Here is a 13,246-nt window from a genome sequence, read left to right as displayed (position 1 = left end):
TTGTTGTTTTTTTTTGCAGGGTGGATGTGAAAGCTTGCAGGTACCGGATAGTAATTTGATATGCAAGTCGAAATAATTGAAATGCACATTTAAAAAAGAAATTGCTCGATATCGGATGGATTTGCGGAGTTTTCCAGGAAGCCCAGGCGGAGTGCAGAGAGCGTGTAGGTCAGCAGTACCGTTGCTATAAGCAAGAGGAGGAGTGACGTGGCTCCGGCTGCCCACAGAGGTGTCCTTACAATACAGGCCGGCTTCATGGCTCTACCCCCCACCCCACCCCCCCCCCCACCACCCCGCCGCCGCCGGCGTCCTTTGTTAATAAACGTGCATACCATCGGACAAGGATCGCGTGCTCTCCTCCCGCACCTGAACGCATCGTCTATGCAGACCTAAACAAGTGTCCGCCTAATAATCGGTTTATTCCCTGCTAAATTTTGCGTGATGTGCGCCTCTGCGGTGTCCACGCCGCTTGACCTGACACCCCCCCCCCCCCCTCCCCCCCGTGGTGTCCACGCTGAGGTCTGGGAGCCGACCGCCGCGCATGTCAGCCCATCTTTAGCGGTCCGCCCTCGGCCGCCCGGCAGCATCTGGCTGCTCTGTAGCACATTAGTATGGGCCGTCATGGGGTCTTGTGATGGGGGGTGGGGACCAGAATGGGTAATGAGCTTTTGATTGGCCGGCCGGCCGGGCTCGGGTCGATGAAAGCAGCGCGGGGGGGGGGGGGCTGCAGTCTTTGAGCGGAGACCCCCACAGCCCTGATGAGAGCACAGACCACTCACCCGGTGACTGAATCCTGCTTTGACCTTCCAAGAAAGACTCCCATGAAATATTTATGAGTCCACACTTGATAGTTTGTTATGATAGAGTTATGTTCATCCTGGGCCACTACAGCTCTGCCCACAAGCATCTGTGCTGATATTACACAATAAATTCTGCTCCGGCTACTCATTGCAGAGATGCACGTAGGCTGCGGAGAGGGAGTGCTTTGTCTCGGCAGAAGAAAGCCAGAGTTGTAGCTATCCACAGAGCCTGTTGAGTGGAAGTCCTACAGGTCTGCATTATTCAAATAAGTGTCTTGTCTAGTGTAAGAAATCCACTTAATCCATCCTCCGGGGCAAAACCAAACATCATTTATCATATCCTGACTGTAAAGCGAGCCAGCCTATGGATCAGCGAGCAGCGGAGAGGCAGCCTGCAGTGTGTCCTTCTCATCCGTCTTGTAGCGAAGCTCTCATTTGAGCTGGGCTGCAGATAAATCATACTCGAGGCAGCCGAAGCCCTAAAGCAGTAAATTAGAGCCCCCCCGTGGAAAATCTGCCCGCTCAGATGGGTATCACAGCTGCACTGCTGAAGCAGCCGCACCTTTGTTCTGACAGGACAGTGAAGCCTTCGTGTGTGTGTGTGTGTGTGTGTGTGTGTGTGTGTGTATCAAACACCTTCACACACACTGCCACAGCTTTTTCTTTTTATATGATTTTTTATATATATATATATATATATATATATATATAGGTGCATTTCATTTAAGAGTCTGAACCCATCAAATATATAATCTACTTATAATTACAACTGTAATTATAAATGTAATCATTTTCCACAAAGTTTCTACTAAATCATTAATCAACCTGAAAATAACCAACACCACCGAGTGCAGCTGAAACGATTCAACAGGATATTATTTGGCAACTATGCTTTTTTTTTTTTTGTCCTTGTCATTTTTACACAAAAAGTAAGGTTGACTTATTCTAACTTTTCTTTTATATATCTTGTCATTATATAAATGGAATATATTTTACTTTTATCAGCAGCGATGGGCGTTTTCTCATTTTTTTTTTTTTTTTTTATTTCTTTTTCTTCTCGCCTTTCATCGACAGTGACACCAAAACTGGAAATGAAAAACCGTGGCTCCTGGCAGAGCTCTTTGTAATGCGGGAGAAAAACCTACGTTAAACGTACAAAAAAAACCGGGACGTTTTCACTACCTTTGCCCCCCCCCCCCCCCCCCCCGTCAAGGCTGCGGCCCCGGCCGTCCCACGTTGCGCCGCGGCGAGGTAACGGCCGCGTCGCTTTTCTATTACTGGAGGTGAATATCTCACTCGGAGCCCACTCGGCATCTCCCTCGGAGCTCGATCCACGGGTGGGGTGGGAGTGCTGCGACCTTGGAAAAACAAGCCACCCACAAGAATGACTGTGTCACCATTGCCGTCATCCAATCTGGACCACACACACACACACACACACACACACACACACACACACACACAGGCGTGGAGCCTATAGGAGAGGAGTGCCAGATCAGTGCTGGCCCTGGCTGGAGGAGGATACGGCGCCGGCCTGCGGGGACCAGATGGCCCTCCGGCTCCTGCAGAGGACCAAAGTGTGAGACTCCCACGACGGCAAATTTATGATCTTCTGAATGCGTGTAGAGGCATTCAGAAAGGGGATGCGCGCACATCGCCATGCCCTTGAAGCCATTTGTACGCGTGCAGCAGAGTAACATAAATCATAAAAGTGATGCAATTGTTGCCGACGCGGTGGAACATAAACCATCCCCCGCGTCACTGCCCTGTTGTCACGCTGAGCTTTCATTTGCCGTCCTCTTGCTTATTCAGCTTTATTTCTAGCACTTCAAATGCCACCTTTTTACCCACCCCCCCCCCCCCAAAAAAAAATAGATCGAATACAATGAGGAAATAAAAGACAAAGATAAGTTATAAAGGGGTGAAAATGTTACATCAATAGCAAAAGATTGATAATATGAATGAGAAAGGCTTGATAACTTTTTCTAAAAGCGTAGTACAAATTCCCCGCACGTATTAAATACTATCACGCAGCAGAGCCTCTGAATTGGACTCGGGTGCAAAGAGTCTCACCGATGAAGCTCGCTGATACAAGCCAAGTGGACTACATGAAACCAACTCCCCCCCCCAGCACAAAAAGAAAGTTCTTATCAGCACGTCGCTCTTTTCATTTGCCTTGATGGTGCGGTTTTTAAGACAACAGTTGGAAATTGTTTCGTACCGCTTACGTGAGAACGATATTTTTGACACATCACGGCAGAAAAAAAAGGTTCAGTTTCAGGTCGAAAGTCAATAAAATCACAGCAACAAAAGCCTCGCCGCCGCTAAGTACTAAAACTAACAAGCAGATTCACATGAACCATTTGAGTAGGAGATATATCATGTAAGTTGAGCCAAATAAAACATCAAGTTTCCCTTTTCCTGCTCCCTCTGGAATGCATTTCTTTTCATTTGATTCTCATGTCATGTTGGACTATGAAGGCTTCATCCTGTAATATGATTTACATCTTTGGTCTCGGGTATTTCAAGTATTTGGTATCACCTCTCCTCACCTCAAGGAGGACTTGAGTGCAAATTCTCTTTTGCTCCTCACCTGCTTCTCTTTGTCTTACATGAACACCCTTGGACTTCTTGAACTGAGACAGAAAGGAAAGACCATTTAAAATGGGAATCGCACCTCGTTGTCTTTTCTCTTTTTGGTCAACTTGTCTTTTCTCTTTATGCGTACGTGTCTTCAGCGTCAAGTTACACCGCTTGCGGCCACCCTCACCATGAAATCTTCTATCATTCTATCAGGCTATTTGTGAACTAATACCCTTCATCCACATTTTGCTTCAGGACTCACTTGGCACAGTTTGACAGAGATGCGATGGTCTTATTCTGTACGGTTCCTGGAGTGAGTGTCCCCGTTCAAGCCCGGAGTTCCTACAACATTTATTCAAATATCTGCGCACAGTATTTACAGAATTTAAATGCATCCAAGTGGCGGTTTAAGTCAGCGTCGGCAGACCACGACTTTATGTTTTACTTTAACAAAAATTGTATCCACGAAAAGCTTTAACATCTAATAAAGCCCACTTGCTGTCACGGCTATTGTTGGGCCAAGAGATTGAACGTTTAATTATCTTTCTGTTCACCCCCACAAAGTTATCTATTAAGTACGTCCCTGCTGAATCAGTCCACAATCCTGTGTCTGGTTTCTCTGTGTACAATACAGATATAGTACACCGTTTTATTTTAGGAATGACAACAGTCCAATGGGGGAAAGCGAGGTGCTTACAAGGTCAGAAATTGTCGCGTTCAACAGGTCTGAACAGTTTCTAGGTTTCTAAAACGGTACAAATTACGTGGTTTGGTTTCGGTAAGATGTACATCACTTACAGTAAAAGTAAAGGAGAGGGGGAGTCCACTGGAAACACTATTTACATTTTTACATTTAAATTAAGTTACGCTGTTCAATGTTTCACTGGCTTCAGACACTTGTACAGATAAAAAAAAAAAATAGTCAAATCGATGAACTAAAATGTGGAAACCCACTGAATCAGAGATCGATTGCAGAGACACAAAAGGTAAGAGTCGAGTATTTGTCAGCAATGGTGAGTCTTGTAACGGCATTAGTTTCAAGTTAAAAATCAGAGCAAGTCACATTGTTAGAGGCACCTGTTATTCATATCGTAATGGGGACAAGATATCTGAGAAAGGTTTGAGTGGTTTACATATATAAAGTATGACAATGTAAGTTGATAATGGCACGAGTAGCAGGTGGCGATGCACCTGACGTAGCATGCAAACAGCAGCTTCAAGAAGGCTGTGTTCCCAATGACACACTTCCCTCAGTACACTCGGACATGATAATACCATAGGCCGCTTACACAAGTGAACGTAGCTTCCAGGTCTAAAAAAATTAGGCCAAGGCAGAAGTGCCTAAACTGCAATACCACAGAGGGCCACTAGGGGTCGGCTCCAAAAAGCCTCTGGCTCCATAGACACCCATTTCTCATGAAATTAAATGAAAGTCAATCCATTTTTTTTTTCTCCATGAGGCATTATGGTGTTATTCGCTAAATTCACTAGTTCTTATTAGTTTTCTGGCGGTCCATCCAATAAATAATCACCCTTATCAATTACACTTCAAAAAGTGTTGGTTTTTTTTTTTTTTTTTGGGGGGGGGGAGGCGTGTCTGTTTGATTGACAGGCCTGTGGCGCAATCGAGTTTCCCCCGTTGGTGGGCGGGGCATAGCGTCCTCTGGTTGCCAGTCAGATTGAGGAAGCTCATCCAAATACGGTCACTTCTCGATCAAAAATAGCAATTTGGGAAATTCAAAAATAAAACACTTTGGCGCTGCAGCTTCCTCAGATGCTGCGGTATGAAAACACTTTACATCGGTGGTTCCTCCTTTTCTGCTATGGAGCCAAGATGGCGACCGTTGCGTGTGCAAACTGTCCGTCATTTCACACTAAATGCTTGGACTGTTTTCTGAGCGCCAACGTACGAGGACCCCTAGTGCACTGCATGCTTCCGTACATGTCAGTGTGAACGCACCGAGGGTGTGTGTTAGTGCACAAGTACACCATTTGGAACACAGCCGAGGACGATGACGAGGTGTCTTAAATAGGATAAAAGGAAGACATTTACGAGGCTGGCAGAGAACAAGTACAACACAAAGACTTCTTCTGCCTTAAATCTGAATTCCTGTCAAAGCGAGACTAGATATTAGAGTATGATGAGATGTTGTGAGCAGTGTTACATCTAATAATCTGGAAGGTGACACCTCCTGTTAGTGTTCTTCATAAATGTGTTTCAATGGAAGCAGATTTCCTTGACAGTGATTATGATTGCCATTAAAAAAAGGTGCAAAATGAACAAAAAAAAAAAAAAAAGAAACTGCAGCATTAGAAGAAACAGGTGAAATACCAAAGGAAGCAAGTTTTTGTCCACATTCAAAAGGAGGCTAACATTTACAGATGACTGAACTTGGGTCAATTAAAAGCCTACATGGAGCAGAGGAGGAAGGATTCATGTATATACTGTAAGACAGCAGTCTTTAGGGTTTTTTTTTTAGTTTTTTTTTTACACTGTACAGGTGTCCACTTATCAAATGTCTTACGTGTCAGACTATCTACATTTTCACATTTATAAATATTGTGCATTGGTTAGTAACAGCAGTCCTGAGATGCACGTCACCATCTCATTCGTGAGAGTCCAGGCTCTCAACCTTCGCCCCGCAACCAAGTTCAGGATGGCTTCCTCAGAAAAGAAAAAAAATCAGTAGTTTAACTCTTCAACAGCTCCTTTCATGATTCAGTTTCTTTTTTTCTTTCTTTTTTTTTTTTTTATAAAAACAAAATGACCGGACAAAAAGAGATAACCCCGACTCAGGATGATTAAGGGGAAAACAGCCTGGACAGAAATCCCATCGCTGACCAGGAACACCTTAGACCCCTCAAGAGAAAGTCCACACTAAAGCACTTTAAAAAGAGCACAAGGGATGAGGGGAAACAGCAGAGGATTATGTTTCTGTGGTGGTTGTGGTTTCGTGGCTTGGCTAGTTCTGCTTGTTTCCATACATAAGGGGGATGATGTAGACAGAGATGTCATCTCCGGAGCCTAATCTGTCGCTGGCTATCCTCCAGCCTCGATCCTTCAGCACCCCTCGTGCTCTCATTACGAGGTCCTGAGCTGCCATTGTGTACCTGACATAACAAAAGAGATAAATGGTTAAGGCCGAGTCATTGCATTGATATTTAATAAGGTAAATGGTCTTGATCAGGTAAGAATTATGCACAATATTTGAGTTCAACTGCCCGGTCAGATTAAAACTTTTAAAACCAAGCTCAGAGGAGACAAAGTGTCAGAGCGCCCAGCTAATAGTCTTACAAGCGTTTCCTCGACATCAGAGAAATGACTCATCTACACGTTTGGAAATTTGCATAATTACAACGAGATAACAATGTTCATCTTCCCCAAACAAGACCGGGGTGAGAGGAAGTTCAGCCCTGACAGGCAGCTGCGCGCTGCGAGCGAACGTGCCTGTGCTGGTCGTCGGGGTCGCAGTTTGCCAGGAAACAGGTGACTGCTTCAGCTACTTCCTGGTTGGAAAGGACGTCCCACAGACCATCAGTTCCCAGCACCAGGACGTCATCGGCTCCGTGCTCGCTCTGCGATAACGGGTAAGCTCTGACCTGAGGGCGAAGGAAGAAGAGAGGCGAGAGTTGAGAGACTTTGCTGTTTCTGGGATTCACTTCTACCTGCTTTTACAGTTTTTAGATGTGTGTGTGTGTGTGTGTGTGTGTGTGTGTGTGTGTGTGTGTGTGTGTGTGTGTGTGTGTGAACCTCATGGAGATCTTTAACCACAGAGGGTAAGATCAGAGGTCCATCCGTACATCCCAGTGACTTTGGAGGTATACTTGATGTCATTGGTGCACACAAAATTGAGAAGTTTAAGACTAACAGCATGTCCTCAATTCATTCAACATACAAATTATTAGCATGTTTTATAATATGTCCACACTTTTAATGTTTCAAAATAAAGTATATCAAATAACGCAATATACATACTAACTGGGGTCCATTTTTGTGGTGTGGTGACTATGGATGTTACTTTCCCATAATGCAATGCACAAAGCAAGTAAATGAGTAGGTCACAGCTGGAAATCATCAGTGACCATGGTAACATGTCTATGTTTAGCAAGTAATGTTCACCATCTTAGCGTAGCATGTTAAAGTATTCTAAATTAAGTCCGAAAATGTCAATTTTGATCAACTGTCAGTGCTAGATGAAAAGACGGGGATCCCCAAAGTCGTTCGGGATTTCATCCTCTGGAAACCATGACTGTCTGTGCAGTTTCACAGCGGTGCATCGAACAGCTACGGAGATATTCCAGTCTGGGTCAAAGTGGAGGGCCGACTGACATTTTCACCGGAGATGCGGCGAGCGAGGTCAAAAATCAACGGAAAGCAACAGGACTCACAGCAACGGGTGGCTCACCAGGCAGGGCGAGCAGCTCGTTCACTGAGGGCAGGGTTAATGGTTCAGTCCTCCTGTCCACATGCCAAAGTGTCCTTGGGCAGGACATGAACAACCCCAACGACAGGCGAGCACCTCGCGTGGCAGCTCCACTACCAATTTGGTGTTTTTATGTGTGTGGGTGAGAGGCAAAAAGGTAAGAAGCAACTATATATATATAAAATATGATTTTATTTTGTAAAAAGGGCTCTCCACTAGCATGACGTGTGGGTTACTTTTAAGAAATACATTATTACACCACCTAACATGAGCAAATGGAACTAAAACTGAAACTAAAACCGAATACTTGAAGTAAGTGAGAAAACAATATATTTCTTTCTTAATTTTCTTAACACATCTTTCTCCATCTACTTTTCTGAAAGCTGTTTATGGCTTCAATCCTTCAGAGATATTCTTCAGCGTTCTCACGTTACTGTGGCAACTCTTGTGAGGAGCAATCTTTCAAATTACTATGGTTGAACAAAACGCACTCTGAAATCGCCAGCAAAATTAATACCCTGTGGCCTTGGACTGCCTTTGTTTGGTTGCTTCAAGTAATTCCTTTGCTGCTGTGGGGGAGTCGCCTATTCACAGCAGACATACTGCAGAGGCTACTGTGAAAACAGCGCAGCCCACAGCGCCTGTGAAAAGTAGTTGTAAAGGAAGTGGAATGACCTCTGCACAGATCACGAGCCTCCATGTTGCGGTAAACCCCGTGACATACGCAGAGTCAAGCTTTGCAAGAGAGAAAATGAATGAGTGTCCATCCATGGAAGAGACGTCAGTTCTTGAAGTTGATTTCTCAACAGAGATTTCGACAGCAACGAAATGTCTCTGGAAGAAGGGCGCTGACCCGAGTAGTTTATTTCTAACCCGGCACCCATATTTGATGTCATTATGACTCCACGTGCGAAGGCCAGCTTTTTTTTTTTCGGAGCCTTTTTTTTTTTTTACTCCCGACCTGAGAGAAATCAGTAATTGTAACTTGACTTGTGTGGAGGAGGGGCTTTCAGGGCACTCTCCAAACTCCTACGCAAATGATTTCTTTGTATGTTTTTTTTTGTTTTGTTTTCCTGCACCTAACGACCAACATGTGCTCTGACAGTCAGGTATATTGTGCCTCACACTTATCCATAATGTTTTCATCCTCTATCTGAAACAAAAGTGAACGCAAGCATCTCAGAGGAACATCAAAAAGGAGGCTGAACTGTGACTGAACTCAGAGGGCAATGAATTAAAGATCAAGAGGATTCGTGGGCTTCGTGACTACTGCAGCTCTGTGCAGCAGACACTAAGAGGGAATGGAGTCATTTGAGAGCAGTGGCCAGCGGGGAGGATGTTGATGCGCGTGCTGACCACACAGCTCGCAGTGTTGACAGTTAACGGCCGAAGGCATTTTACATGGTAACATCTCATTTTATCAGGCAGAGACTATGAGGTGAAATAAAACTAAAGATCCACCTCAGTTTACTGTTAATGTACGACCACTGATGATTTCCATTATTTTCCTACACATACAGTAAATGCTCAAATGAAAATGATCTGATATTTATATACTTTTAGTTTAGAGTTTGTTAGTAGAAATACTAACAACCATAAACAAAAGGTTTTGGCCCTTCAGCTCAATTTTACATAACTTTACTTTCAAAGAGAAACTTTGAAACTCGACTTTTTGGACATTTAGTAGTCACACAGGAATAAATCCAGAGAGGAGGAGGAGGAGGAGGAGGCACAGATTTCCTCACCAATAGTCCACGCAATACACATGCCACAAGAAGTGCTTTGTGTTCATCATCCTGTATTTGTGAACTCAAACACCCACCTTTTTTTTTGTGGAATTAACAAGTTTATGTAACCTGTGTGGAGGATAAATATTGTGAGCTGACAGTTGAAGGTGACAGTTTGAGGAGAGTAAAAACAAGTAAATCACCAAACTAAAATTACAACTACAAGAATAATGTGAATGAGCTGCTGTGATTTAGTCTGACATAATCCATCCACTAGATACAGTCACAAGAAAAAGTGAGAACATCCCATGGAAATTGCTGGATTTGGGTTTTTTTTACATATTTAGACAAGCAAACATTACCTACAGATGGAGATGAAACACAACAAATGAAAAATAAAATGATTCTAGATTTGAAATGGACATGCAGAAAAAAAAACCCTCTGACATCTTGCAACTGAAAAAGTCGATGTCAAAGACTCGGGGCCAAAGGTGCAAAACGCCTACAAGAGGTTATTCTGTGAAAAACGCAAAAAAACAACAACTCCGCTTCTACATCTATTGATATTTTTGTCGATTAAAAGCTCATCTTCCTCGCGGCTTTGTTCAAGTGTATCGCCTTCATCTGAAAGCACAGTTTCAAAGAGGGTCAAATATATGCTTGTCCGAATATTCCGAAAAAAAAAAAAAAGCAAACAATTTCCAAAGAGTCTACGTCTATTTTTACATGACTGCATATCCTTAATGGGTGAGAGGTTGGTGGACTTTATCCCAGCTGATATTGGGTGAGAGGTGGGATACAAACTGGGCCGTTTGACGGCGCGAAGCAGAGACAGACAAGCGTTCACGCTCACGTTCACACCTACAGGAAATGCAGAGTTGCCCCCGCATGTTGCAACCTGCATGTTTTTGCACCTGCTGAACTTTGTCCCTTCTCGCTGTAACAATGCAAACCTCTACACCACCGTCCTTGCCTCAAGGAGAGCATAATGAAACATCACTTGTGGATCGTACCTCTGGGCAGCAGGACAGGAAGGGCTTGATGTAAATGTTGGAGTCGTGCACTTTGAGATTGTGGTCCCCAAGACCTCTCGTGACACCGATGGTCGCCAGCACGCGAGCCTGAAAAAAAGATCAGAGGAACGTAAAGCACAACCTCCAAAAAAACAACAACAACGCAGCAGCAAACTCAGTAGTGTCGGATTTCTAATGATCATTTTCATTTCTTCTCATCTCGGTGCTTTCTACTGATGAGTGACACACGAGGAAGAGAGGAAGAAAAACATGAACATCTGACATCCTTCTTTGCTGAAGAGGGAGACAGAGAAAGTCTTAAAGACATTTTTTTTTTTTTTTTTTTTTTTACAAATTGATCATCACTTTCGAAGCTCTGGCCATCATTTAGTTATGATAAATTGCAAAGGTCGGGGAACATGATTAAAAGTATCAGACCAGTGATCAGGTAGTAGGGAAACGAGCCAGCAGTTAAGATTATTTAAAGTATTTCAAGGTAAATCTGAAAGTGAAATATCATGAATTTCACAGCTGAGCTGGGAAGACAGTCTGAAACTCTAACACACGTTTACGATATCAATTTTAAGTTATAATTTTACCATTAATCTTGATTTTCTAAATGTGTGGAATATTTGGTTAACCTAGGGGGTTTGTTTGAAAGCTTTCTTGCCCTGTCATGTCAATATGTTCAAAGATCTAAGCAATAAAGTAGGTGAGCTTGAAGATAGTTTTGAGTGAAATGATCCTTTAATTTAAAAGCACTAGATTTGTGGAAACTTTCCAGTTCTGACAAAATAAAATAAAATGTGGGCATGATGAATATTTAAGATTTTTTTTTTTGGACAACTGTGTTGGTATAAATGAGCACGTAATTTGACCCAAACAGTTCTAACAAATTTCTAGTGTACATACTCCTTATTTTGAATTCCGAGACGAAGGGAAGATGCTGCATTCACTTCAAGATGTTGCACTGTCCCCGATGATGGTAAAGAATAACCTGCATGACATAGCCCTGTTGACATTTCGCTGACAGATACGGGACACTGCCAGTGGGAATCTCTCTGGATGAGCAGCATTTCGGCAAAAGGAACAACACAAACTCATTGTCAGCATCTTTTACATTTGTGAGAGCATTACAGCCTTTCTTCAAACCTCAAGCCATCATTTGTACGCTGTATGAAACTGGACTCATCCTGTCCGGACAGATCTCCACTGCTGCCTCTAAAAATGGATGCAGATACAGGACTGGGGAAGTGGGCTAATTGAATCTACTGTACAGAGATCTTCGCGAGTACGAGGGCAAGTGAGGTCTTGCGGGAAACAAGCTCGGATCAGTATGCAGCACGGAATACACGAGCGGAGGAAGAGGTGGAGGGACGGGAGAGCGTTTCAAAGTGGCGCTGAAGCTCCTCCAGCAGAGAAGGGGGGAAACATCCTGGGATTAATTGAGGAGCGCAGGGACCCGGCAGGCTGCACGCCGGGCTTTGAAGTACTCTGGCGTTTCTCTCCCTCACACAAAGCTCCCTCGTCCTATCTGGCCGCCCATCTCCACGTCTCACTTCAAAGGGAGAAGGACGCCACGTGGGCACACGGGCAGCCACGCCGGGGTAAACCCCGATGTGTCTGCAGGCGGAGATTGCGGCGGCGTGACACCTGCCCCAGTCATCAGTCAGAGGGGGAATCTGCTGTCTGTAATCAACTGAAAGTCGCAGCGGGCCACAGTGAGAACACGTTCGGCTCCATTGTGTTTCCTCTCTGACCTTTTCAATTCAACAAGGACAAGATGCTGCACACCGCCGCATGTGCCGCCTCACTGAGAGCGAGGGAAATGTCATGAACAGTGTGTCGAGCTCGTAACCTTTTCTTTTGTGTTCTGTGTCAAAACACTGAAAAGATTCTCCCGCAAGTCACTGCTTCGCTGATGTTTTACTCCAATTAATATATATATACATTTTTCTTTTTCTTTTATTACATCCATCTAACGGATGCCTCAGATGGGAGTCCCACCTTTGATCTCTGGCTGTGTTAGTGCTCCACTTTACCTGCTAATGGACACAAAAGCACAAAGTCCATTAGAGCAGTAGGTGGATGCAGAATGGGAATCCTTGTGAAAAAAAAAAAAAAAGAGGCCATGACTGCTTTCTACTGGCTGGCTCCTGCATATGGTGGCAGGAGGGGGGCTGACTAATGGTGCCCCGGTGAGCTCTGATTACAAGCCAGGCACACGAGGCCGTGGGAGGAACTCTGTCAGCGAGCCCAGTGCTTCTTACCTTCTTCCCTTCGCCGTAGATCAGGGGAAACTTCAGGTCATCATCCTCTATGGTCTTATACGCCCTGCGCAGAGGGGAGAGAGGACACTTTAATGTTTTTGTTGCTGTTGTTGTTTGTGGCAGGCGGCGTACACATGCCCTGGAGTTGCATCGTTTCCGTGCCCCCAACCACAGGACCTGCTGCAGAGGCGACTGGCACAGAGAGGAAGAGTATGTTAGAAGGAAAAAAGAGAGACGGTGAAGCAAAACAAATTCAGCCAGACATCACAGAGAACGACACAGAGCCTTAGCATAATTATCTCTTTTTTTTTTTTTTCTCCCCCTTTCTAACTCATCTTGTAAAAGTCTCCCTAGCGACAAAGACGACATACATGCATGTATGAAACTCTCTTGGTTTACTGTTGTTGTTTTTTTCCCTGTCTGTCTGCG

General features: G+C 44.3%; 1 protein-coding gene across 1 annotated transcript in view; it reads right to left on the bottom strand.

Annotated features, from left to right (window-relative positions):
• Nucleotides 1-3,992: 3,992 nt before the first annotated feature.
• Nucleotides 3,993-13,246, bottom strand: part of ppm1h (protein phosphatase, Mg2+/Mn2+ dependent, 1H) — a 36,234-nt gene continuing 26,980 nt past the window's right edge. The window contains exons 7-10 of the mRNA XM_069161922.1: nt 12,818-12,881; nt 10,548-10,655; nt 6,832-6,983; nt 3,993-6,494 (exon numbers count right to left, since the gene is read on the bottom strand). Of these exons, the coding sequence (XP_069018023.1) occupies nt 6,347-6,494; nt 6,832-6,983; nt 10,548-10,655; nt 12,818-12,881 (472 nt within the window). The 3' untranslated portion in view covers nt 3,993-6,346. The remainder of the gene's footprint in view (nt 6,495-6,831; nt 6,984-10,547; nt 10,656-12,817; nt 12,882-13,246) is intronic.

This window comes from Embiotoca jacksoni, unplaced genomic scaffold (genome assembly GCF_022577435.1).
Source record: "Embiotoca jacksoni isolate LCO1_2020_lvr unplaced genomic scaffold, fEmbJac1.0.p SCAF_3, whole genome shotgun sequence".
NCBI classification, from domain to species: Eukaryota; Metazoa; Chordata; class Actinopteri; family Embiotocidae; genus Embiotoca; species Embiotoca jacksoni.
Note: the sequence above shows the minus strand (reverse complement) of the source record. Positions and strands in the feature narration are given on the sequence as shown.